We start from the raw sequence: 17500 nt of genomic DNA on the forward strand, positions 1-17500 counted from the left end.
CTTTCTCATCTCCTCCTAGTTCCCCCAGCCCTCAGGAGGGGACCCTCCTCCAACAAGTTTGTGAACGACGGAAGCTTCCTCCAGCAGTTCATGAAGATGCATAAGAACAAACCAAGCTCTGGTTCCAGTAAGTCCCCTCTGCCTTCCATCCCTTCTGCCCTCCTCCCCTCTGCCCTCCATCCCTTCTGCCCTCCTCCCTTCTGCCCTCCATCCCTTCTGCCCTCCATTCCCTTCTGCCCTCCATTCCTTCTGCCCTCCATCCCCTCTGCCCTCCATCCCTTCTGCCCTCCACCCCTTCTGCCCTCCATCCCTTCTGCCCTCCTCCCCTCTGCCCTCCATCCCTTCTGCCCTCCTCCCTTCTGCCCTCCACCCCTTCTGCCCTCCATCCCTTCTGCCCTCCATCCCTTCTGCCCTCCATCCCTTCTGCCCTCCATCCCTTCTGCCCCTCCATCCCCTCTGCCCTCCATCCCTTCTGCCCTCCTCCCTTCTGCCCTCCACCCCTTCTGCCCTCCATCCCCTTCTGCCCTCCATCCCCTCTGCCCTCCATCCCTTCTGCCCTCCGCCCCACTGCGCCACACAGCTGTCTGCCCCTGCCATGGGCAGCTGCCTCTAGAGGGATTCCTGGGAGATTTTCCTTGTCTTCCTTAAGGGTTTAGCCTGGTCACAGGTGCCGGTCTGTGCACATCTGTGAAGCACATCTGTGGCATTGTGTGTAAAAATGCTAAGAAAGATTTCATCGGAACGGGGGTCAATTGTGATGAAAATGCCCGTTCACATGACAACAATGGAGCCTGTCCTTCCTCCCTCCCCCAGGTCCCGACAGCGACTCCAAGCCCGGCGCGTCCCCCGGCGCGTCTCCCCTGCACAAGAGGAGCATCCTGGTGGGCAAGAGGCCCGGCCTGGGCATCAGCAGCATGCTCAGCCAGTACAAGAACTACTCCCAGTCCAAGAAGAGCTCCATGGTCTCCTGCCGGCCCACGGTGTTCTGCTCCCCAGACGGAGAAGACGAGGAGGAGGAGGTGGACGACTCCAGCTTCCTGGAGGTGAAGGGTAAGTCGTGGTCCGTGCTAGCCAGGCGACTGGCGGCCGCGACATGAGCCTCGGCCAGCTGGTCGTCAGGCTGTCGTCGCTATGAGGAGATGACATCTTTTTCATTCATGATTTAGATTAATGTGGTTATGGATCACATCCAACCACTCTCTTTCTCCTTGCTCCTGTCAGCCGTACTACCACTGCTGCGGTCCCTGAGCAGGGTAGGCATCAGACCTGGGGGCAAAACACAGTTTGAAATCTCCATCAGACGCTCGACTTTGCTCATGGTTCATGGCTCACGGTTTACATCGTGCCAGACATGAGCAACCGAGCACAGATTGGATCATCATTTGGCCCAGGTCTGGTGGACACGGCGTGACTGCAAAGTGTGCTTCCTTCACTGCTCGTTCTCTCATAGGTGCGCGTAGAGTAATTGTACTCATAGCCTGCTTAAAGTTTCTCCCCCAGAGGACCCAGACACACGACTCATCCTGAACAAGATGGCTGCCTTTGTGGCCGAGGGTGGGCCTGAGCTGGAGAGAAAGGCCATGGAAGACTACAAGGACAACCCTGTTTTCTTGTAAGTCGCGCGGCCAGGGCTGTACTGGCAGAAGGAGGATGTAAACAGTTTGGTGCTTCTCTTGCCTGGGTCTGTAACACAGCCTGTCCTTCTCAACGCCCTCGCAGGTTTCTGTACGACAAGAACAGCCGAGATTATCTGTACTACAGGAAGAGAGTGGCTGAGCTAAGAAAGGCTAACCCGCGACCTCAGACGACCCCGCAGTCTAATGGTAAGATTACCCATCAGTCCTCTGACTTTCCTTTTCTTTCTGTCTCTGTCTCTCTCTCTGTGTGTGTGTGTGTGTGTTTCTCTTCCTCTCTTTGGACTTAAAGATCAGTGTTCATTTTCTCTGTCATACAACACAGCCATGTGTTCCAGACAACACGCATCACTTGAGTCGGTTGTGCACCAGCTCTCACATACATGCACGTCACATTGAAGACAGGAGGCCAGTTCCTTCCTCTAGGCGTTAGGCCCCATGTGCTCACAAGCTGTTAGGAAAACTCTTAAACTCTTAACACTAAAGTTCAGACATCCATACCCCTACCCCCAACCACCTCCCCTTCCCCCAACCACCTCCCCCTCCCTTCCCCCAACCACCTGTCCCCCCTCCAACTCCCCCTCCCCCGTCCCCTCCTCTTCTTATCCTCTGCTGACTAGATGGCTGGTGGGAGGGCCAGTTGAGTACGGTACAGTAGTAGGGTGTGAGTTGAGCCCCAGTACTGATAGGCTGCTTAAAGTCTCCCCCCCAGAGGACACGCAGGAGGTGGCTGAGAAGCTGGCCAGGTTTGTGGCCGACAATGGCCCGGAGGTGGAAGCCATCGCTGCCCAGCACAACCGGGACAACCCCGCCTTCAGGTCAGTCGGGGCTGTTGCCACGGCAATACGTTTTTTTCTTTTCTTCTTATCTAAACCAACTGTTTACCCTTTTGTGTATTTTAGATGTGATTTAAATTAATTTTTATGTCAATGTATTTGGACAATGTACTTTTTTCTTTATTTGTCGTGTCAGTGGTGTTAACCCCCCCTCTCTCCCCCCCTCTCAGTTTTTTGTACGAACATCAAAGCCCAGCCCACCGCTTCTACAAAGAAAGAATCGAGGCGTACCGCCGAACAAAGCTCTGCCAGACCCCTCTCTCCCCCACGGCCGAGCCGGGAGGGGGCAAACGCCCCAGCGCCCCCCCGCTCCCCGGGGGCCCCCAGCCCCCCCACCTGGAGCCCCAGGGCCCAGCGCCCCCGGCGGTCAAGAGGAAGAGGAAGAGTCGCTGGGGGTCGGAGGATGACAAGGTGGAGCTGCCCCTGCTGCCCATCATCATCCCTCCAGAGGAGTACCTGGACAACAGCAAGGCCTCGCTCTCTGGTACTCACACACGCTCATACACACACACACGCTCATACACACACGCACGTTCATACACACACTCATACACACACACACGCTCATACACACGCACGTTCATACACACACTCATACAACATACAAACACACACACATGCATACACACTCACTCTCACACACACGGTTTTCCATGCACTCTTGCAAAAGTTGTATTTGTTTCAAATGAGTGTGTGTGTGTGTGTTCAGTGGCGGAGCTGCAGGGTCTGGGCTATGCGAAGGGCAAGCCGGTGGGGTTAGTGGGCGTGAGTGAGCTCTCTGACGACCAGAAGAAACAGCTGAAGGAACAGCAAGAGGTACGAACAGCTCACCCTGAACCATCCACGTTTCACACCCTCACTGTGTGTGTCTGTGTGTGTCTGTGTGTGTCTGTGTGTGTCTGTGTCTGTGTGTGTCTGTGTATGTGTGTGTGTGTGTGTCTGTGTGTGTGTCAGCGTCTGTGGGGTAGACTACAGGTATTCTACATGCCTCAGCATAGACTGGTGTTTGAAGAGTTTAATGTTGACCTCATGTCAGCTGTCTAGAATTCATAGAATCCATCTTCAACCTTCCCGCTGAAGTATTTGTCCAGAACTTGTTTGTGTGTTTTTGTGCACGTGTGTTTGTGTCTTTTTCTGGTTTTGTCTGTCTGTGTGCCACTCCCACGTGCGCCCCAGATGCAAGAGATGTTCGACATGATCATGAAGCATAAGCGCGCCATGGCGGAGATGCAGGTGATGTGGGAGAAGGCCTTGAGGGACCACCAGCACGAGTACGACAGCGACGAGGAGGTGGACCAGGAGGCAGGGACCTGGGAGCACCGTCTCCGCCACATGGAAATGGAGAAGACCCGCGGTGAGACGCCCACAGATTAGCCCTATGGGACGGGTCTGTAAGAGCCGTAGCCACGCTCCGTCTGACAAGGTAGGGAGTCAGATGGCTGAGCGGTGAGGGAGTTGGGCTAGTAATCAGAAGGTTGCCGCTCGATTCCCCGCCGTGCTAAAATATGTTGTGTCCTTGGGCAAGGCACTTCACCCTACTTGCCTCGGGGGGGAATGTTCCTGTACTTACTGTAAGTCACTCTGGATAAGAGCGTCTGCTAAATGACTAAATGTAAATGTAGCTCGCCACTCACGGGATACGGACGCTCGGCCGCTGACTTGCCCCTACCAACCACACCAAAGAAAAGCTAGCTCTTCTTTGACGCCTCTTACATACCTGAGGAGTGAGTTTCACAGTTCTCTCTCCGTTACGCTTAGTCCTAATCTGTAATCCCAGTGTTACAGCACAGGGTAGCTGTGTTGTGTAGTCTGAAACAATTGATAGAGATTTTCCTTTGTGAAAGGATTTATTAATTCCAGATCTGAGTCACGTCTACTGCGATTTCTCGATCTTCAGTCAAACTCTCTGCCACTGAGCTATGCCCCTCCCCCTCTCTATACTGCCTATTGTGTTGTTACTAGCCGCTGGTCTCTGCTTTGCCTGCAGAGTGGGCGGAGTCTCTCACGGACATGGGCAAAGGGAAGCACTTCATCGGAGACTTCCTGCCCCCTGAGGAACTGGAGAAGTTCATGGAGACCTTCAAGGCCCTGAAGGTCAGTGCGAAGGGCCCAGTCTCAATACTGCAGACGTGCATCCTTCCTTCCTCCACACCTTACTGTCCCTTGATTGGTTGATTGGTGGATTCATTGCCTGACTCTGTCTCTCAGGAGGGCCGTAACCCTGACTACTCAGAGTACAAAGAGTTCAAGTTGACGGTGGAGAACCTGGGCTTCCAGATGCTCATGAAGATGGGCTGGAAGGATGGCGAAGGCCTGGGCTCTGACGGGCAGGGCATCAAGGCTCCTGTTCACAGGTGGGCTCTCCACATGTCCACACACACACACACACCAAGTCTACGCACACACCAAGTCTACACACACACACACACCATGTCTACACACACACACACCATGTCTACACACACACACACACCAAGTCTACACACACACGCACACACCCTGTCTACACACACACCATGTCTACACACATACACCAAGTCTCCACACACACACACCAAGTCTCCACACACACACACCAAGTCTCCACACACACACCAAGTCTGCACACACACAACAGCAGTCTCCACATGGTCCTCAGATAAGCACATCTCCACATTCAACCTCAGTCTGTGCATATTATCGAAGGGTCCACGTTTAAACTCGCTCTCCGTAAACAAATGTGCTACGGCACCCTCTCTTGACAGCGCCCGACTGTCAGACACGCACAGACGTTCTGGCACACACACTCACACATCCACGTGTTCTGTGTTGGCTGTGCCCTCAGGGGAACCACAGCGGTGGACGGAGCAGGCTTCGGGGTGGAGAGACCGGCTGTGCTTACAGGTCACGATGACGAGTTTGACGCCTTCAGGAAGAGGATGATGCTTGCCTATCGTTTTAGGCCCAACCCACTGGTAAACATCACTTCCTGTTTCCACCCTGACCTAATGCCATCGGAAGATGCATGTGCTGTAGTAATAACACTAGACTGGTAAACATCACTTCCTGTTTACACTCTGCCTAATGCCATCAGAAGATGCATGTGCTGTAGTAATAACATTGTTTTTCATTTAGTCATGATTTAATTTATTGGTTAACGTGATATAATTATAACGCTCACGTGACTATGAACAACGTTCACATCGCCAGAGCTGTTGGAAGGAGTTTTATTTTGACCACATTTGTTTTCTCAGAATAACCCAAGAAGACCTTACTACTAAGGGAGTGGTTCGTTCACGGTCCTCTCACCTGTCAACACTTCCCAGCAGCTCCTTGTTAAGGCCACTGCTGCTTCCTGTGTTGTGAAAACAGACAGCGTCCACAGGAATATTGTGGAGGTTTGGAGGTCACAGGTAGAGGAGTGAAAATGCACATCATAGGCCTAAAGACTAGATTTGTCCTTTAATCTAATCAGATGTTGTGTGGATTGGGAAGCAATCCAACAGTTATCTGAACAGTCATCCGAGGTAATGTCCTGTTCTGATTGCCTCGTTCACTGCAACTGAAAAGCACAGAACAATCTGCGTAAGTTCTTTACTGCATCGTGACTTCCATCTTTATTTGTGAGTTGGATTTTTAATGTTTTCTCCACCGATATACCGACGTATTCCTAACCAAAATACACTTGTTGTCGATGCTAATTAGTGAAGGATCTGCATTTTAATTTTTCATGCTTTAAGTGATTCTGTTTTTTGTTGATAGTTATTATACAGTTAACTTTGCTTACTTTTGCGTTTCACATCCCAAAATTCAAGCAATGAATGTAACATGCTTATCTGTGAACAATAAAAACAACCAATGTCTTAATTATGTAGTTTAGAGAGTTTAATTGATATGCATGTGTTCATTATTGGAGAAATGTCTTTTTACATTTGATCACAGCTGGGGGGGGGGGGGGGGGGGGGGGGGGGGCAGTTAAAATCAATTGTTCCAGTCCAACTATTTGATAAATGGATTTATGAAGGTATGAGGGATTGCTTTAATGTGTTGCGTTGACAATCCAATGCTCATTATATTTTGGCCAGGGTTGCAAAGTTCACAACCTCTGTTTGGCATGTTTTTTTAAGCAACCCTCAATCAATTCACCACTCTCGCTCGCAGTAGCTCTCTGTCTCTAGTTCTGCGTCTCTCTGGTTATGTCTCTTCTAGCCTCTTGAAGAGGAGAGTAACAGATCTGTCAAGTAAGACCTTTACTTTGCCATAGGGTTTTACACCAGCTAAATATAACCCTGATTGCGCTGCTTAGCAAAAGATATCCACCCCCTCACACTCCCTTAAGCACATCATTCAATGACAACCTTACTCCCTTACTCTTGGCTATGTGAAGCCTCTGGGGTAATAGCAGGATGCTTATAGTGTGTGAAGCTAATTTGAAATTAGTATAATTTAGGCTTGGGCAGTTGCCTGGCAGAGAGACCAGTGTCACTGCAACCGGTGACCTGAAAGTTTTTAAATCTCTGGCCCAGTTCTTTAGCATGTACAATGACCATTTAAACGGCATAACATATATTACAGCGGCAGGGATACGTTAGCAAATATTCACTATTCGAGGAAAAAAATGAACGCTACAGTTCAGATGCCAAAGTAGGACAACCCCTTTGTGTCATCAAATAACCTACCACCTGCCTAAATTGTTTTCACCTGTGTGAAACACGTCACCTGCGACAGCGTTAGTTAAACGTTCTGCAGTTTACAAAAACTGCTTTACGGTTTTAAACACCGTGGTCAAATTTATGACGTGGTAGTTTTGATTGCCGAACGTTATACAATGTATAAAATTTGCATTACATTAAAGATCATATCAACTTCCCCCTGATAGGGCCAACGTGTGTTTAGGAAGAAAAAAAACTCTGTTCACTGTTGACGCATTAACGTGAGAGGTTGGCTTTCAGTGCGAAGCTTAGAGGGGGAGGTAAACAAGATGGCGTCAATCTGAGTGGCAGCTGGAACCAGAATAGCAGACCTCTAAGATCAGTACTGAGCTAGTTACAAATACACTGCACAAAAATATACGATAATGAAAAGGACTTTTACACATTTCGAAGACTCCGGACGTCTGGGTGGCTAGGTGAGATTCACTGCAACAAAACGCCGACAGCTAGCTAACTACATAGGCTAGTTGAGCTAGCTAGCTAGTTAGCAACCAGGGCAGTCAGTACTGGTGTAGCTAAGTGAAATGTTTTATGTTGTTACACGGCCAACCCGCGGTGTAGTGCGTTGCAGGTGTTGCTATGAATAAGTGGGCACCCTTTCCGAGTTAATTAGTCGGGGTTTCTTAAGACTGTGAGGGACGACTGTAGGCTCCCCGTAATCTTAACTGAATGTTTTACATGTGTCATTTATGATAAGTATAATAGTCAGTATAGATTTGTCTCCGCACGGGTATTCAGGCTTGCTAGGTTTGAGATATGTACTGGCCAGCATGAAACGGTGTGTTTCCTACGATTGGTCCCTACTACTGTACAAACTTTCACGCCAGGCCCTTACGGTACAGCCTATATGACTTAAAACGAATTGATTTACGAGTACAGTTGAACCGTAGCTAGCACGACTACTTGGCTAACTAACGTTATCCAGCCTCGGTCGAGCTACTACGTACAAGTAGCGAGCTTCCATGCCAACTGGCCGATTGCCACCGCCGATATACAGATTATGTTTGAAATGGTAATTGCTTCCAAGTCGGAAAACTGTCACTGTGTTTTTCTGGCAACATAGTTCTAGCTACATATGTGATTGACTAACCGCTAGTTTAGCAGATGTTACTCTTAACTTCCGCCTAGGAGTTGTCAAAAAGCAAGTAGCAGTCGTTGGTTGCTGGGTTATATACTAAGCCCTTGTGCTACAGTAGTTACTAGCTGGCTTGCCTGTGAAGCTGGGTTTTGGCTAGCTTTCAGTACGCTTTACTTATGAGTGCATCCACATGCCCAGCGATTCTGTCTTTTCTTTCCACCGACACTACACGGCTGTTTTATATTCTAGCTAGAGCTAATTTCGTGAAGCTGAAAGTTCATATGCGTTAGCTACGTTGTCTTGCCAGCAAATCAGCGCTAGCTAGCTGGCCACAGCTTATAAGCGAGTGCTGTTGTTGGATAGCTACTAGAATGGCATCAGTCTTTTCGATGTGCGACACGAGCGGTGTCTCACAGCAGCCAGCATTTGGCTTGCGACATAACCGTTAGGAAATGCAATTGTTGTAATTGTCTTATTTTCAATGGACGAGTTGGACATGTTTGTTGAGAAATTCATGCGTGTGTCAGTGTTAAGGATTAAAGCGTGTCGAATAAGTATCTCACTTCTAACGGTGTGATTCTTCATCGTAGATGGTGAGGAACAGAAGGCGGATGACAAACTAAGAGAATGACTAACAATCGGTCACTCTAGTCAGCTCACAAGAACGTCAGGGTCTCATGAACTCTTAAAAGAAAAAAAGAATTGTTTAGCTTTGCTTGAATCTGGACTAAAGATCAAGCCAGCCGTTGGCACCAAGCTGTGCCCCTGAAGTCGACTATGCACTGCGGATAGGACCTTCGACAGAAATGCTGTGCTGGATTCAGAAGCAGGACTGGTCTTCTCTACCTCGGCCAGACACAGTCTCCTCCAATCAGATCACAGATGGAGGTTACATGGAGTTAAGTGGAGACGTGTAATCTCTAGGCAACAGTCCCCCATCCTCTCCTCTGCCCCTGTCCTGTCAGCAGTACAGAGAGAGAGAGAGAGAGAGAGAGAGAGAGACAAGAGCTAGGCTATTGACTTGCACCTGACTGGTCCTAACCCGACGGGGTCTTGGCTGGCGAGCGTTCTGTGGAAGACATACTGTGAGCCCACCTCGGGTTACCCTCATGTTTACATGTGACCAGAAGTCCCCTATTACCGTGTTTGTGTTAACACTAAACTTTGGTTATACCCCTACTGATGTCCTTTGGGGCTTTTCCCTTGAACCGCCTTGTCCCGCTTGCATCAAAGGACAAGATTAAGTCCCAGCTCAGATAAGAGGCATCACTTGGACTTGCACCTGCTGTTCTGAGATAACTGCCCTAACCCCCTCCTCCCCCCCGCCACACACCACACGCCTTCTCCTCAACCCTGCCCAGAAGGAAGTGCAGGCCAGGCCAAGTCACCCCCATCTACTCACCCTCAGCCAGTCACCCCCAGCTAGTCACCCCCCCACCTATAGTCCCTCCCCTCCCGGTCTCTCCACTCCCCAGACCTCCCCACCTGAGCACCATGAGCATGGGGGAGCACCTGGACTACCTGACGGAGAACGAACTGATGGGGATGGACACGTTCATCCACCGCATCGACTCCACAGAGGTGATCTATCAGCCCCGCAGGAAGCGGGCCAAGCTGATTGGGAAGTACCTGATGGGCGACCTGCTGGGGGAGAGGGATCCTACGGGAAGGTCAAGGAGATGCTGGACTCAGAGACTCTCTGCCGACGTGCCGTCAAGATCCTGAAGAAGAAGAAGCTGAGGAGGATCCCCAACGGAGAGGCCAACGTGAAGAAGTGAGGAGAGGGGGAGGGGAGGGGGGAGGGAGGGAGGGGGGTAGGAGGGAGGATGGGAGGGAGGGGGTAGGAGGGAGGATGGGAGGTAGGGGGTAGGGAGGGATGATGGGAGGGAGGATGGGAGGGAGGGGGGTAGGAGGGATGATGGGAGGGATCGATGGGGACTGTGGTCTTTTCTGAGGTCTTTGTCTCTTTGGTCATCTCAGTTTTGCTCGCCTTTCTCCCCTTTTTCTTTTTTAATCATCTCTGATTGTCGTATCAACACCCTGTGGCCTTTCTCACTCTGCGTGTCTCTCTTGCTGTCTCGCGCTCTCTCTCTCTCTGTTATCTCTCCTCTCTGTCAGTTTTCCGTGCTCACGGTTCTGACAGGTTCTGTCTGTCTACATGACCAGACCGCCACGCTTCGCCAAGCACAAGTGTTCAATTATACACGGTGGTAGTACTGGGTTTGACACTGTTTTAAAGGTTAGTGTGTGAAGTGGACAGCCTGTAGACATCTCTCAGATCACAGTACAACAGATACAAGTCAGCAAACGAGGAACGGACTCATGCAGATTTTTCTGTGCATTTGAGTTGCAGTGATCAGGTGATCAAAACAGGACATTACCACTTGGTCTCAGATGACTGCCCCAGGTGATTTAACTGTTGGATTAACTCCCAATCCACAAAGCATCAGATTAGATTAAAGGACAAATCTGCTCTTTATAATCTGCGTTTTAACTAATGTCTAAAACGAGTTGATGGCTCACTGCAGCCCAAAATCACAGGAGTTTTTGTTTATCCAAACAGGAAGTTACAACTTACCCAAGATACTTATCAGACATTTCTCTGATTTGAGAGGAGACAGTCATTCTGCTCTGGGGTCCACAGTGTGCTGTCCACTCACAGCTTGTTCCATCATACTCCAGTTTAAAGTACCACAACAACAACTGATGGCCGTTGGTTGTGTTTACATTTAATTCCTGTTTTAAACACGCCACATCCACCTCTCTCTCTCTTTATCATCCTCTGTCCTTCGACTAAAAAAAGTTTTCACCATTCTGCTTTGTTTACATGTTGTGTGTTTTCTGGCTCCTGGATCTTAAATCTGTTTCCCGCTGCTTGGACTAGTCTGTATTAGAAGTCATCTGGTGCTCGCATGCTGTCCTGTCAGATGGATTAGTTAGCGACATGTTAATGCTTATTCTCTCTAGAGGACTGACCGTCACCATAACTGTCAGAGCAGGTCCTATGAAATCAATACAGCTAATGGGAGGATTAGGTAGTTCTCTGACTGTCCTCTCCATTTCCTCTTCTCCTACTCTCTGTGTCTCTCCCTCTCTTTCTGTCTCTCTCACCCTCTCTTTCTTTCAGTCTCACAACCCTCTCTCATATTCCTGTCAAATTCTCTACGCATATGTGTCTTTCTCTGTATCTGTCTCTCTCTCTCTCTCTCTCTGTCCTGTCTCACCAGTCTCTCTCTCTCTCTCTCTCTCTGTCCTGTCTCACCAGTCTCTCTCTCTCTCTCTGTCCTGTCTCACCTGTCTCTCTCTCTCCTCTCTCTCTCTGTCCTGTCTCACCGAGTCTCTCTCTCTCTCTCTCTGTCCTGTCTCACCTGTCTCTCTCTCTCTCTCTCTGTCCTGTCTCCTCACCAGTCTCTCTCTCTCTCTCTCTGTCCTGTCTCACCCAGTCTCTCTCTCTCTCTCTCTCTCTGTCCTGTCTCACCAGTCTCTCTCTCTCTCTCTCTCTGTCCTGTCTCACCTGTCTCTCTCTCTCTCTCCTCTGTCCTTTCTCACCTGTCTCTCTCTCTCTCTCTGTCCTGTCTCACCAGTCTCTCTCTCTCTCTCTCTCTGTCCTGTCTCACCAGTCTCTCTCTCTCTCTGTCCTGTCCTCACCAGTCTCTCTCTCTCTCTGTCCTGTCTCACCTGTCTCTCTCTCTCTCTCTCTGTCCTGTCTCACCAGTCTCTCTCTCTCTCTCTCTGCTGTCCTGTCTCACCAGTCTCTCTCTCTCTGTCCTGTCTCACCAGTCTCTCTCTCTCTCTCTGTCCTGTCTCACCAGTCTCATCTCTCTCTCTCTCTGTCCTGTCCTCACCAGTCTCTCTCTCTCTCTCTCTCTCTCTCTCTCTCTGTCCTGTCTCACCAGTCTCTCTCTCTCTCTCTCTGTCCTGTCTCACCAGTCCTCTCTCTCTCTCTCTCTCTCTCTGTCCTGTCTCACCAGTCTCTCTCTCTCTCTGTCCTGTCTCACCAGTCTCTCTCTCTCTCTCTCTCTGTCCTGTCTCACCAGTCTCTCTCTCTCTCTCTGTCCTGTCCTCACCAGTCTCTCTCTCTCTCTCTCTCTCTGTCCTGTCTCACCCTGTCTCTCTCTCTCTCTGTCCTGTCTCACCAGTCTCTCTCTCTCTCTCTCTGTCCCTGTCTCACCAGTCTCTCTCTCTCTCTCTCTCTCTGTCCTGTCTCACCAGTCTCTCTCTCTCTCTGTCCTGTCTCACCTGTCTCTCTCTCTCTCTCTCTGTCCTGTCCTCACCAGTCTCTCTCTCTCTCTGTCCTGTCTCACCTGTCTCTCTCCTCTCTCCTGTCCTGTCTCACCAGTCTCTCTCTCTCTCTCTGTCCTGTCTCACCAGTCTCTCTCTCTCTCTCTCTGTCCTGTCTCACCAGTCTCTCTCTCTCTCTCTCTGTCCTGTCTCACCTGTCCTCTCTCTCTCTCTCTCTGTCCTGTCTCACCTGCTCTCTCTCTCTCTCTCTCTCTGTCCTGTCTCACCTGTCTCTCTCTCTCTCTCTCTGTCCTGTCTCACCAGTCTCTCTCTCTCTCTCTGTCCTGTCTCACCAGTCTCTCTCTCTCTCTCTCTCTCTCTCTGTCCTGTCTCACCAGTCTCTCTCTCTCTCTCCTCTGTCCTGTCTCACCAGTCTCTCTCTCCTCTCTCTCTCTGTCCTGTCTCACCAGTCTCTCTCTCTCTCTCTCTCTCTCTCTGTCCTGTCTCACCAGTCTCTCTCTCTCTCTCTCTCTCTCTCTGTCCTGTCTCCACCAGTCTCTCTCTCTCTCTCTCTCTCTCTGTCCTGTCTCACCAGTCTCTCTCTCTCTCTCTCTCTCTCTCTCTCTCTCTGTCCTGTCTCACCAGTCTCTCTCTCTCTCTCTCTGTCCTGTCCTCACCAGTCTCTCTCTCTCTCTCCTCTGTCCTGTCTCACCAGTCTCTCTCTCTCTCTCTCTGTCCTGTCTCACCAGTCTCTCTCTCTCTCTCTCTCTCTCTCTGTCCTGTCTCACCAGTCTCTCTCTCTCTCTCTCTCTGTCCTGTCTCACCTGTCTCTCTCTCTCTCTCTCCTGTCCTGTCTCACCAGTCTCTCTCTCTCCTCTCTCTCTCTCTCTCTGTCCTGTCTCACCAGTCTCTCTCTCTCCTCTCTCTCTCTCTCTGTCCTGTCTCACCAGTCTCTCTCTCTCTCTCTCTCTCTGTCCTGTCTCACCAGTCTCTCTCTCTCTCTCTCTCTCTGTCCTGTCCTCACCAGTCTCTCTCTCTCTCTCTGTCCTGTCTCACCAGTCTCTCTCTCTCTCTCTCTCTCTCTCTCTGTCCTGTCTCACCAGTCTCTCTCTCTCTCTGTCCTGTCTCACCAGTCTCTCTCTCTCTGTCCTGTCTCTCTCTCTCTCTCTCTCTCTCTGTCCTGTCTCACCAGTCTCTCTCTCTCTCTCTCTCTCTCTCTGTCCTGTCTCACCAGTCTCTCTCTCTCTCTCTCTGTCCTGTCTCTCTCTCTCTCTCTCTCTCTCTGTCCCTGTCTCTCTCTCTCTCCTCTCTCTCTCTCTCTCTGTCCTGTCTCACCAGTCTCTCTCTCTCTCTCTCTCTCTCTCTCTCTGTCCTGTCTCACCAGTCTCTCTCTCTCTCTCTCTCTCTCTCTCTCTCTCTCTCTCTCTCTCCTGTCTCACCAGTCTCTCTCTCTCTCTCTCTCTCTCTCTCTCTCTCTCTCTCTCTCTGTCCCTGTCTCACCAGTCTCTCTCTCTCTCTCTCTCTCTGTCCTGTCTCACCAGTCTCTCTCTCTCTCTCTCTCTCTGTCCTGTCTCACCAGTCCTCTCTCTCTCTCTCTCTCTCTGTCCTGTCTCACCAGTCTCTCTCTCTCTCTCTCTGTCCTGTCTCACCAGTCTCTCTCTCTCTCTCTCTCTGTCCTGTCTCAACCAGTCTCTCTCTCTCTCTCTCTCTGTCCTGTCCTCACCAGTCTCCTCTCTCTCTCTCTCTGTCCTGTCTCACCTGTCTCTCTCCTCTCTATCTCTGTCCTGTCTCACCAGTCTCTCTCTCTCTCTCTCTCTGTCCTGTCTCACCAGTCTCTCTCTCTCTCTCTCTCTGTCCTGTCTCACCAGTCTCTCTCTCTCTCTCTGTCCTGTCTCACCAGTCTCTCTCTCTCTCTCTGTCCTGTCTCACCAGTCTCTCTCTCTCTCTCTCTGTCCTGTCTCACCAGTCTCTCTCTCTCTCTCTGTCCTGTCTCACCAGTCTCTCTCTCTCTCTCTCTCTGTCCTGTCTCACCAGTCTCTCTCTCTCTGTCCTGTCTCACCTGTCTCTCTCTCTGTCCGGTCTCAATTGTCTCTCTCTTTCTCGGTCCTCTCTCACCTGTCTCTTTCTCTCTCTGTCCTGTCTCACCTGTCTCTGTCTCTCTCTGTTCTGTCCCACCTGTCTCTCTGTCCTCTTACCTCTCTCCCTGTCCCGTCTCACCTGTATCTGTCTCTCTCTGTCCTGTCTCTCTCTGTCCTGTCTCACCTGTGTCTTTCTCTGTCCTGTCTCACCTGTCTCTCTCTCTCTATCCTGTCTCACCTGTGTCCTGGTCTTAACCTGTACAGGCGTCGTCATCTTTTCTCCGTCTCCCGGTCTCTTCCCAAGGAGCTGCAGAGTTTTTAATCACAATCAACTTTATTAAATATTCTTCAGTGACGAGCCCCAGGCCTGCGCTCAGCTATATATAGAGAGGGAGAGCTTTAGCAACTGTCAAATTAACTCACACAGACTCTGTTTAGAGAGGGTTCTGCCGCAGTTTCAGAGCTTCCTCTCACTTTCCATCTCTTTCTCCCCCCCCCCCTCTCTCTCTCTGTCTGTCTCTCTCGGTCTCTCTCTGTCTCTCTGTCTGTCTGTCTCTATTTATAACTGTCTCTCACATTCGGTCTTTCTCTCCGTCTGAGTGTTCCTTTCTAAGAAATGTTGACGCAGGTTCAGGAGTGTTTCTAGGAACTGTTGTTGCATCAGACCTGGTGGGGCTAGGGGGGGTATACGCCTAGACCTGCTTGTCTCAGCCCTCAGACCTGGTGGGGCTAGGGTGGGTATACGCCTAGACCTGCTTGTCTCAGCCCTCAGACCTGGTGGGGCTAGGGTGGGTATACAGCTAGACCTGCTTGTCTCAGCCCTCAGACCTGGTGGGGCTAGGGTGGGTATACAGCTAGACCTGCTTGTCTCAGCCCTCAGACCTGGTGGGGCTAGGGTGGGTATACAGCTAGACCGGCTTGTCCTCAGACCTGGTGGAGCTAGTTTCAGGGAGCCCTCTGTGTGACAGGGCCCTCTGTGTGACGTGGAGCTCCCAAGTCTCTGTTCCTGGGAGGTGTCCCGGCCTTATAAAGGCTCTCATCTCCTCTCTTTCACAGCAAAGCATTCCTGTCTGGCTAACACTTCCTGCTTTCAGAGCGTTGCCACGGAGATGGGCATGCTCACACTAGTATTGAGTCATGCCTCTCTTGTTGCCGGGCAACGCCTCCGGCATGCCGATACCTTGTTTGGAATGCCAAACAGGCACACACTAACACACACACACACACGGACCACACACACACAGACTACACCCAAACACACACAGAGAGAGACTACCCTCTCAGAAACACACACCGAGGTATGACCTGAGTCTGGGCTCTGGAGGTTGACAGGAGCATGTGCACTTTGCCAGTTCTGAGCAGGTGGACGGTTCTGACCGGGGGGGGGGGGGTCACATGACCCAACCCCCTCAGCAGCTCCCAGGAGGCCTCACCAGCACCTGCCCAGCCCCCAGCTGTCCACTACCTGTCCAGGGCTGGCTTCGACCACAATACCCTGCCCAGGACGCCCCCTGTGGGGGGGGGGGGGGGGGGGGAGGGGGTGGAGCACAGCAGAAGGAACACCCTGTGCTTCCAGTCGAGGTTCCCTCTCTCTGGCCCTCGGCCCGCATCCTGCTGCAGGGTGATATGGGATCCAGCCTGCTCCAGATACACTGGATGGGTGCAACTCTGGGAACACTGTGGTGAAAGCAAACTGGAATGCTTCTCTGAGGAATAGATAACACTGCAGCTCTGTCTCTCTCTCTGTGTCTCTCTCTGTGTCTCTCTCTGTCTCTCTCTCTGTGTCTCTCTCTGTGTCTCTCTCTGTGTCTTTCTCTGTCTCTCTCTGTCTCTCTCTCTGTGTCTCTCTCTCCACTCTCTCTCTGTCTCTCTCTCTGTGTCTCTCTCCACTCTCTCTCTCTCTCTGTCTCTCTGTCTCTCTCTCTGTGTCTCTCTCCACTCTCTCTCTCTCTCTCTCTGTCTCTGTGTCTCTCTCTCTGTGTCTCTCTCTCCACTCTCTCTCTCCACTCTCTCTCTGTCTCTCTCTCTGTGTCTCTCTCTCTCTGTGTCTCTCTGTCTCTCTCTCTGTGTCTCTCTCCACTCTCTCTCTCTCTGTCTCTCTCTGTGTCTCTCTCTCCTCTCTCTGTCTCTCTCTCAGGCTTTGTGTGTTTGGATATAATCTGCTGGGGCCTGTCTTAGCCTGTGGCATGTCTTTTTATCAGTCCTGGGATGCTGCCTATGTGTGTGTGTGTGTGTGTGTGTGTAGCTGGCCTGTGTGTGTGTGTGTGTAGCTGGCCTGTGTGTGTGTGTGTGTAGCTGGCCTGTGTGTGTGTGCGTGTAGCTGGCCTGTGTGTGTGTGTGTGTGTAGCTGGGTGCCGTGTGACTGTGTCTCTTGTCATAAGTGATGCAGTAATTGTTGGGGAGAAAGCAGAGGACCAGGCCAGCGTGTGACTGCAGGCTAAGATGGGAGGAAGGCACAGCTGTGTGTGTGTGTGTGTGTGTGTGTGTGTGTGTGTGTGTGTGTGTGAGAGACAGGGACTGCAAGGCTTTCATGCTAGGCCAGACACTCCAACCATGTGCACTGAACCATCAGCAAAGATGTCTGGAAGAGAGAGAAGGAAGAACAGAGACTACCAGAAGTTTCTCTGCCCTGCTTTATCCTGTGTCTGACTGTGTGTTCTGCAGCCTTGTTATCTGTGTAGGACAGTAGTCAACTTCATTAGTGTGCAGGTCTAGCAGCAGCTGTCAGATGGGTGTGGCTGTATGGAGGTCTGCAGGGGGAGGGGGGGGCATTGTCGTGGCACATGGCTGATTTAAACCCTCCTCTCCTGAGGAGTAGGACAGGCCAGCACTCCATACCCCCTCCATCATCCTCCTGGTTCATGGATCACTCCATACCCCCTCCATCATCCTCCTGGTTCATGGAGCACTCCATACCCCCTCCATCATCCTCCTGGTTCATGGATCACTCCATACCCCCTCC

General features: G+C 51.0%; 2 protein-coding genes across 2 annotated transcripts in view; both read left to right on the forward strand.

Moving 5' to 3' along the window:
* Positions 1-15: 15 nt before the first annotated feature.
* Positions 16-6316, forward strand: sugp1 (SURP and G patch domain containing 1; the record flags this gene model as incomplete). Its single annotated transcript, XM_047027195.1, has 12 exons — positions 16-127; positions 814-1050; positions 1489-1612; positions 1720-1823; positions 2335-2452; positions 2641-2954; positions 3180-3286; positions 3647-3824; positions 4458-4564; positions 4679-4824; positions 5295-5424; positions 5704-6316. Coding segments are annotated over 12 exons (1704 nt in total), but the record flags the coding sequence as incomplete, so codon positions are not given.
* Positions 6317-7382: 1066 nt separating this feature from the next.
* stk11 (serine/threonine kinase 11) overlaps positions 7383-17500 on the forward strand; it is a 20225-nt gene continuing 10107 nt past the window's right edge. Inside the window, 3 exon segments of the mRNA XM_047027469.1 lie at positions 7383-7577; positions 8830-9886; positions 9889-10013. Of these exon segments, the coding sequence (XP_046883425.1) occupies positions 9734-9886; positions 9889-10013 (278 nt within the window). The 5' untranslated portion in view covers positions 7383-7577; positions 8830-9733.

Source organism: Hypomesus transpacificus, chromosome 10, assembly GCF_021917145.1.
Source record: "Hypomesus transpacificus isolate Combined female chromosome 10, fHypTra1, whole genome shotgun sequence".
Classification (NCBI taxonomy): domain Eukaryota; kingdom Metazoa; phylum Chordata; class Actinopteri; order Osmeriformes; family Osmeridae; genus Hypomesus; species Hypomesus transpacificus.